Consider the following 9474-nt stretch of genomic DNA (forward strand, 5'->3'; position numbering starts at 1 on the left):
AATGGGCAAGAAGGTAGAAACAACAATACATCACGCAAAGCAGCCACAACTGTCAGTAAGAGTGTCCATGATTGAGTCTTTGAATGAAGAGATTGAGATAAAACTGTCCAGTTTGAGTGTTTGTTGCAGCTCGTTCCAGTCGCTAGCTGCAGCGAACTGAAAAGACAAGCGACCCAGGGATGTGTGTGCTTTGGGGAAAATTACGTGGATATATTGAAGCAACATCTCAAGACATCGGTCAGGAAGTTGAAGCTTGGTCACAAATGGGTCTTCCAAATGTACAATGACGCCAAGCATACTTCCAAAGTTGTGGCAAAATGTCTTAAGGACAACAAAGTCAAATGACTGTGTGGAAAATGTGTGGGCAGAACTGAAAAGCGTGTGCGATCAAGGAGGCCTACAACCTGACTCAGTTACACCAGCTCTGTCAGGACTGGGTCAAAATTCAACTTAATGTGGGAAGTTTGTGGAAGAATACTCGAAACATTAGACCCAAATTAAACCATTTAAAGGCAATGCTACCAAATACTAATCGAGTGTATGTAAACTTCTGACCCATTGGGAATGTGATGAAAGAAATAAAAGCAGATATAATTGTTCCACTATTATTCTGACATCTCACATACTTAAAATAAAGTGGTGATCAGGGAGTTTTTACTAGGAATAAATGTCAGGAATTGTGAAAACTGAGTTTAAATGTATTTGGCTAAGGTGTATGTAAACTTTCAACTTCAACTGTATATAGGTCCTGAGGAAGGAGGAAGCTTGGTCCCAGTGATGTACTGGTCTGTCTGATCACTATCAGGCAATGCAACCTGTCTGGATGCTCTCGATGGTGCAGCTGTTTTACTTTTGGATCTGGGGACCCATGCCAAATCTTTTCAGTTCCCGAGAGGCTAAAGGTGTTGTCCTGTCCTCTTCACAACTGTCATGGTGTGTTTGGACCATGTTAGTTTGTTGGTGACGTGGACAAGGAATTTGAAACTCTCGACCCGCTCCACTTCAGACCCGTCGATGTTAATGGGTGACTGTTCGTCCCTCCTTTTCTTATGGTCCACTATCAGCTCCTTTGTCTTGCTCACATTGAGAGGTTGTTGTCCTGGCACCACACTGCCAGTTCTCCAATCTCCTCCCTATCAGCTGTCTCATCGTTGTCAGTGATCAGAAACAATAAAAAACATGTTTTGTTTGTTTTAATTTATTTATGTTGACAGAATTCTCTTTTACAGAAATCAACTGTTGCAGTGAAGTAGTGAGTCATTGGAATGTATGGATTTTAAATAGCTACAGTATATAAAAGAGCACGATACCTTAACTAAAGCCAATATATTTCCATGTTAACATGAGGTTAGCCGTTTTAGCACAGTGGCTAGCTGTGCTATGGCTGGGGGAAGCTAATGGTCCATGCATGAGTTGAACATGGAAATCAGTACATTTCCCTTTGTGTGCATGGACACCACACTGCTGAATTAACAGTATTCAAATCAGGATAATGCATAAGTATATAGACAGAATTGCCCTGGTGGGGATGAATAAAGTTGTATTGAATAAGGGTAAAAGGTGACTCTGGTAAACATGTCTTCAAAAGGATGGTTTAAATTTCAAAACAAAGACACAGCGATTGAATAAAACACTTTATTTTCATTGTACACTGGTTTCTACTTTAATTTCTCCCTATTGAGTCACTTCTCTTCTATATCGTGGGAAAATAACTAACAAAAAGAAACAGTTATAAATGTGAGTGAGTGAGTGAGTGAGTGAGTGAGTGAGTGAGTGAGTGAGTGAGATTGGACCCATGGGGAAGAAAAACAAAAACAAGGAAGTGAGAAAAGAGTTAAGACAGGAATGAATCAGTCCGTGGTTGGGACACAGACAGTCAATATTTAACTCTTCAGCTCATCATGGAGTCAGTCTTTCTTCACTCTCCACTTCTCCAGGGATTTCTGTAGAAGAATAAAAAGAAAATCATGAGTGAGTATCTTACTTACTAGATAATGTTGATTCTATGTGGAACATATGGGTTCCATGAGAGACCGTCACTGCTGCCAAACTTAAACTGATGGTTTCCATGACCGGACACATTGCTTCATCTCCTATCAATGTATTCATTATCAAACACGTAACACCTGGACAACAAAAGCAATAAAACAGTTTCAATTCAGGAAGCAAACTGGAATTCCAAATGAGTTTTGCCATAGGAATTTACTCAATGGAATTGACCCCTTCCCTGATTGTCAAAATGTTATTTCTGATTGGTTGTTGATTTGTCAGTGTTGTTGCTGATTGGTTGTTTTGGGTTCTCACCTCCAGGTTCTGATGGTGTTTGAGGGTCTTGCAGTGGTTCTTCTCAGCCTCGCCAGTTCCGCTATAGAACTTAGAACACACCTTGCAGAAGAAGCCTGACTTGGGGACCAGAAACTCCATGCCTGATAGTGATCAAACAGACCAGAAACAAAACCTATTTTAACATATACAAACGACATGTGATTATACTATGAGACCGATGTAAACACACACAAACACACACACACACACTATTCTGACAATCAATAAGCTTGACAAATGTATCATTAGAGCCACCCTAATCAATTTCAACAACTAGTTCATTGTCAAACGCAGCATCATTTGAGTCTTACCGACAGGGCTGTCAGGGTTGAAGGGAGGGATGCTGTAGTCTTTATAAAAGAGGGGGTCCATCTTCATCTTCCTCCTCGCCGTCTCCTCCTCTCTCTCCTCCTGAGATGTCCTCCTTCGCTTCGACTCCACTGAGATGAAAGAGAAGATGGAGGAAGGAGCAGGGTCATCACTGAGACCTTAACTGTTCTGTTTGAGTTTTCCTAGACCTGACAAGTCACCAAAATGTCCTTACAAGGAAGGAAAAAATTTAAAATTACAGTCTTTAAAGCATGAATCACAAAAATAAAAATCATACACCTTAAAAACAATCCAACTAACGTGGTTTCAGGCTGTCAACCAACCATATTTTTTTCCTACAACTTCTCAAAGAACCCAGCTTTTCGTACCATCCTGCCATGTTTGCGATGATGAGGAGTGGCATAACACAAAACAGACTGGTAACCAGGTTAACATGAGCTTGCTACCACCATTGATTTGGCTGAGTTCACCTCTAACACATTTTATCATCTAGCCGTATAGTGGTTACCATAGCTACCATTGATCTACATACTAGGGCTGTAACGGTTCACCAAACCCACGGTTAGGTACGTATTGCGGTGTTGGTGCCACGGTTCAGTTTTGGTAGAGTGGGAACATGAAATGACAAACGTTACTGTAACATATTTTCTATGCCAGGTGAAATCGCGCCTCATTAGCTTATTATTACCAATGTATCCAAATAAATGTCACTAGAAATCAGTTTATGCAAATGCAGCTACTTACTGCAGCTGTTTTTCTGGTTGCACTTTTTGACGAGTCTAAGTTTTTCCTTGCTAGCTAACTAGCCACCTATGGCTAAGAACGTTGCCAGCCAATATGGCAATGGAACATTTTAGAGAGAACAACTGGGTTGTGTCCATAGATACAGAACAAATAGACTGAACGACTGGATTGCATTTCTGGCAACTGATAGAATGAACGACCAGCCGGCTTGGGTAGAAACCCCAGATTTGTGTTGGGACTATATGTTTTGGAAGAATGAAAATTAGTATGAATAAATTTATCAAAATAACATTAAAAGTTAAAATTAAATTAATGTTTTATAAAAGGTTATAATGCCCTCAAGCCGGTGTTTGACACAGACCTAACAACACCCGTGCCAATATATCCTCAACACAGGCTTCTCTGGCATTCACTTAATGAACATATGGAATCTGGAATACCAACATTATAATTCTTATTAAATAAATTAAAATTGCTTCACTCTTCAGGGCACTGTTGTTTAGGGGAGGTAGCCAACAACACAGCTAACACAATCACTTAAAACGTACGCTGGAAAGATTGTAAACCAGCTGCAATTTGTTTCGTTTGATGACAGCTTTGCACACACTTGGCACTCTCTCAACCATCTTCACCTGGAATGCTTTATCAACAGTCTTGAAGGACTTCTCACACATGCGGAGCACTTGTTGGCTGCTTTTCTTTCACTCTGCGGTCCAACTCATCCCAAACCATCTCAATCGGGGTCGGGTGATGGGAGGCCAGGTCATCTGATTCAAGCAGGACCACCCGGTTACTCAATCACTCTCTTTGGTCAAATAGCCCTTAAACAGCCTGGAGGTGGGTTTTGGGTCATTGTCCTGTTGAAAACAAATGACTGTCCCACTAAGCGCAAACCAAATGGGATGGCATATCCCTACAGAATGTTGTGGTTGCCATGCAGGTTAAGTGCTACTGAGTGACGCAGTGGTCTATAGCACTGCATCTCAGTGCAAGAGGCGTTACAACAGTCCCTGGTATGAATCCAGGCTGTATCACATCTGGCCGTAATTGGGAGTCCCATAGGGCGGTGCACAATTGGCCCAGCGTCGTCCGGGGTATGCAGTCATCGTAAATAATAATTTGTTCTTAACGGACTTGCATAGTTAAATAAAAAAGGGTACCTTGAATTCTAAATAAATCAGTGTCACCAGCAAAGCACCCACACCATCACACCTACTCCTCCATGCTTCAAGGTGGAAACCACACCCAAGCAAGTCTCTCCTTATTGGTGTCCATTAGTAGTGGTTTCTTTGCTTTGAACTTATCCTCTGCAGCAAAGGTAACTTTGGGTCTTCCTTTCCTGTGGCGGTCCTTATGAGAGACAGTTTCATCATAGCGCTTGATGGTTTTTGCGACTGCACTTGAAGAAACATTCAAAGTTCTTGACATTATCTGGATTGGCTGACCTTTATGGTCTTAAAAGTAATGATGGACTGTCGTTTCTCTTTGCTTATTTGAGCTGTTCTAGCCATATTATGGATTTGGTCTTTTACCAAATAGGGCTCTCTTCTTTATACCACCTGTCATGACTGGCCTGTTCGGGTCTCCACCAGTGGGGGAGAGATCGAGAGGTATGGAGGTGGGGGATTTGAGACACCTCACGCCCATTGTAAATCTTAAAGCAGCAGACAAATGTATTTGTCCTCTCAGTATGGAGGAATGGAATGCATGATGGGCCTATGGAGAACCTACCTATAACATGCAATAAATGGACTTTTAGACAATATGTTTCAGACAAAATGGTAGTCATGACTATAGACAGAATATGAAAATGAATGTTGTTTTTGTTATCATAAGTTAAATGAAGACATTATAATCGAAAACATTGTAACTTGAAGAGTTTTCACAACAAGTACTTGATGCTGGCATAGTGTGGTGTGTGGAAAAAAAAAATGTCCAGATCAAAGAGAATGTTTTTTAAAGATGAAATGTGAAGTTAGTTGTCTAAATTGGATCTGAGTAAAATCCAGAACTTGTCTCGTAACTAGTTACGCCCAGAGAACTTGCCCTAAAGGCGGAAAGACCCATTTCTGACCTGAGGGTATAAAACATGTGAGTTAAGAATTAACATTTTAACTAAGTGACCACGAGCTGCAGCCAAGGTCCGATTAGTTGTAACACCAAAACACAACACGAGGTTGAAGACGACAAAGGAACCTTTTAACAATCTATGCTACGGATGAGGAGCTGTGACTGAGGGTAAATTCAAGCAGGACCACACGGTTATTCTCTCCAAGGAATCGTGTGAATACACTGCTTTCATTCTCATGCTGGAACCCCCTATATGGTTGATTAGCCGTCCTCAGAAGACCCCCTTTCAGAACAAGGGCGAGGAAACAGACCACTAAGAGAAAGGACACCGACATTGTGTGGACAATCAAGAGGGTTACACCCAATAAACAACAGAAGTGTTGCCATCAGAGGAGAAGTCGGAACTCGGGCCACGAGGAGACACCCCTTCAGAGACCTTCGACAAGTAATTACATCATTGTATTCTGACCCATAACAGCGGCAGTTCGGGGCAAGGTTAGGGTTAAACTAAGCATAGTTTACAAATGTACCCAAGTGTGCTTTTCTCTCGTGCACTCTTTCTCTTTTGAAATCCTAATTTCGTGCAACATGTGTCATATTGTGTTGGCACGCTAGGGACCTGTTTCATTGAACTAAGTTCTAATCATTAGCCTAGACCGTATATTATTATTATTTATTTACTAACAAGCTAAAATGATAAACTCAATTGGTGTGGTACAGACTTTTTTAATAGTTTGAATCGAGTTTGTGCAGATTATGCAAAGTTCAGAATGAGACTGTAGAGGAAATTAATTAGCGACTGTTGTGAAATCGATTTTCTGATAAGTTATTTTGAGCAATAGAAACTCAGCCAAAACTTTCCCATGGTGCCCCCAGGTTAACGAGTTAATACCCGACTCATTAAATACCTTATGAAGCTGGTTCAGAGAATGCGCAAAGCTGTCAAGGCAAAGGTTGGATACTTTGAAGAATCTCAAATAAACATTGATTTGTTTAACGCTCTTTTGGTTACTACATGATTATGTATGTGTTATCTAATTGTTTTGATGACTTAACTATTATTCTACAATGTAAAAAAGAATACAAATAAAGAAAAACCCTGGAATGAGTAGGTGTGTAAACTTGACTGGTACTGTGTACACACAGATGTTTTATTGATCTATTCATTTGGGTTCACAGTGCAGACCGATCTGAGGTCCCCATACCAAACGGTTCAGTACTAATGCTTGTACCATTACACCTCTACTACATGCAATTGGTTATCTGACCTCGCCACCACCAATCCTCTACAATGACCACAACCACTAATCTATGTAAACCAGGTTACCATTCATTGACCACTTGACAAAAAGGCGGGTGGCCAACTCGACCACTACTATGCATACAGTAGGCTGGCTACCATATCTCAAAACAACATTCTCCCTGTAGTCTTTTTCCTCCTGTGGCAAACAAGACAATATATACCTCAGAAAAAAAAGGTCAGGTAGGGACTAACTAAACTTGACCAAACCACTCATTTATTTTCCATTTCAGAACATTTCGCTACTGAACACAATCCAGTCTCCTCAGACAAATATGTTGCAGATTAACTTAACAGAGTTTGTTTCTTATCTCCACTGGCCAGTTTCCTACCATATCTTCATACATTTTTATTTTATTTATTTATACAGGTAAGCACAGCAGACCAGATTTTATTTACAATGACGGGCTTTCGCGAGACAAGCATAGCATTGATATACAGTATGTTTCTTACCGTTCTGAGCAGACCTCTTCTCCCCGTCCTCCTCCACCTGTCCCACCTCATCCACCGTCAGAAACGTCCCCATGTTGAGGCCCTCCACTTGTCCATCCCGTTCCTCTTCTCCAGCGGCGCCAGGTGAGTCTGTGGTTGTGGACTCCTCAGTGACCTCGTCGCAGGTTGTCTTCGGCACAGTGACCACAGGCTGAAGGAGAGGAATGTTAGATAAGACTTTAGAAACACACATTTTTTCCTTCCTCGGTTGAAGTAGTCTTATCACCGACCTGCTCGTTGTTGAATGCTATAGAGTTTCTATAGGCCTTTCTTTTAGGGAAGGGATTACTCAAATAGGAAAGTGACTGGACACACTGACCTCTTTGATGTCATCCTGACAGTCAGGAAATGTCTCCTCTGTCACGTCCCCAGGTCCCTCTGCAGTCTTCACCGAACCCTCTGTGGTTGCTGGGGACAACCCCTCCTCCTTCTGTTCTCGTTTGTCCAGCGCTTCCTCCCGTACCTTGGCTGTCCCAGGCTCACCCTCCAACTCCATCGATGTAGTGTCAGCTGGTGCCTGCTGCTCCGCCTCAGAGGCTGTGGTCACAGGGTCGTTAACTGTAACCTCTGTGGTTGTCTCGGGGAGAAGGGGCACCGCAGCTGCTTCCCCCACCTCGTCCACAGTCACAAAGTCTTCCATGTCGAAGGGGACGTGCTTCTCACCTAACTCCTCCTCTTCCTGAAAGAACACATGACAGGGAACTTTAAAACCACCATTTTCTTCAAAATGGCAAGTCATTTCCCAAAATGATTGGAAAGTTGATATTGGCATTCTGTATTCATGATGGGTATATGACACTCTGGTTCACTGGAGATTCTCTCTCCATCCATACATGCACAGAGTACACCAAACATTAGGATCACTTTCCCCGCCCCCCCGCTCTACAAGGTGTTGAAAGCGATCCACAGGGATGCTGGCCATGTTGACTCCAATGCTTCCCACAGTTGTGTCAAGTTGGCTGGATGTTCTTTGAGTAGTGGACCATTCTTGATACACAACGGGAAACTGTTGAGCATGGACAGAACTGCAACGCTGCTGGGTTTGACACAAACCGGTGTGCCTGGCACCTACTACCACACCCTGTTCAAAGGCACAAATATTTGGTCTTGCCCAATGGCACAAACACACAATCCATGGCTCAATTGCCTCAAGGCTTGAAAATCATTATTAAACCATCTCCTCCCCTTCATCTACACTGATTGAAGTGGATTTAACAAGTGGCCTCAATAAGGGATCATAGACTGTCCAGGTGAAAGCCTATCATGGAAAGCATTGTTAATGTTTTGTCCTCTCTGTATATAGAGTGAATACCAACACACTAGCCTCTCTCCTACCTGCTGTTTCTCCTCTCCGTTTCCTCTCCTGGACTCAGACCTGGCGCCGCTCTTCCCACTGTGCCGGCTCCCCTCATACCTCATAGAGGACCTGGACCCCGGTGATCCTGATGACCGTTCCCTGTGGGACCGCCTCTTCTCTCTCTCCCTCCTTCCTTTCTCCTTCTCCTCCTCTTGGGTCTTCATCCTCCTCTCCCTCTCCCTCCTCGCTCTCTCCCTCTCCTCCCTTTCCTCCTCGCGGGTCTTCCTCTTGGTGGCCTGCTCTCTTCCAGGCTCCCTGTCTCCACTGTGGTCTCTTCGGTTTCCAGTGGATGGCTTTTGGCCTGCAGGGGGCGCCTGAGCCTGCTCCTTCCTGGCCTGCTCAGCGCCGGCCCTACTGGTGGACCGGACCCTGCATTCCTCCAGCAGCACCTTCAGGATCTCTGGGGTCACTCTGGGTAGAGCCGGGGCAGCCTGAACATCTGGAGTCTCCTTATCTTTTGGTTGTTTACCTGGAGGATTCTCAGCTGCAGCCTGGTCGGTGGCAATCCTGGTAGAGGATCTGTTCCTGCTCTCCTGTCGTAAGGCCTCTATGATGGCTGCCATCACTTTTGGGGCTGGGGTGGCTGTTGTGGAACTGGAAACAGACATGTTTTCTGTCTCTGGTTTAGCAGCTTGAGGAGCGGAGGTAGCATCTGAGGAGACTGGTTCTTCGGACTCAGTTGTTGAAATGTCTACAACTTTCTCTGTGACGACCTCTCCACCCTGACCTCCAGGTTCTCTCTGGTTCACTCCTGCTGGCTGTAAGGGAGATGCATCAGGCTCCTTCTCTTGATCCTTTCTTCCTAATGCTGGAGACTTTTTGTGGCTTGAACCCCTTCTTCAACATTCATCCCTTC

General features: G+C 43.5%; 1 protein-coding gene across 1 annotated transcript; it reads right to left on the bottom strand.

Annotated features, from left to right (window-relative positions):
• Positions 1–1621: 1621 nt before the first annotated feature.
• LOC118371856 (RNA-binding protein 20-like) lies at positions 1622–9441 on the bottom strand. Its single transcript, XM_052511316.1, has 6 exons — positions 8597–9441; positions 7581–7940; positions 7223–7412; positions 2637–2765; positions 2305–2426; positions 1622–1943 (listed from the first exon to the last, which is right to left on the bottom strand). The coding sequence occupies exons 1-6, from the start codon at positions 9224–9226 to the stop codon at positions 1908–1910; spliced, it is 1467 nt and encodes a 488-aa protein (XP_052367276.1). The 5' UTR covers positions 9227–9441; the 3' UTR covers positions 1622–1907.
• Positions 9442–9474: the final 33 nt, after the last annotated feature.

This window comes from Oncorhynchus keta, unplaced genomic scaffold (genome assembly GCF_023373465.1).
Source record: "Oncorhynchus keta strain PuntledgeMale-10-30-2019 unplaced genomic scaffold, Oket_V2 Un_contig_6652_pilon_pilon, whole genome shotgun sequence".
Taxonomy (NCBI): domain Eukaryota; kingdom Metazoa; phylum Chordata; class Actinopteri; order Salmoniformes; family Salmonidae; genus Oncorhynchus; species Oncorhynchus keta.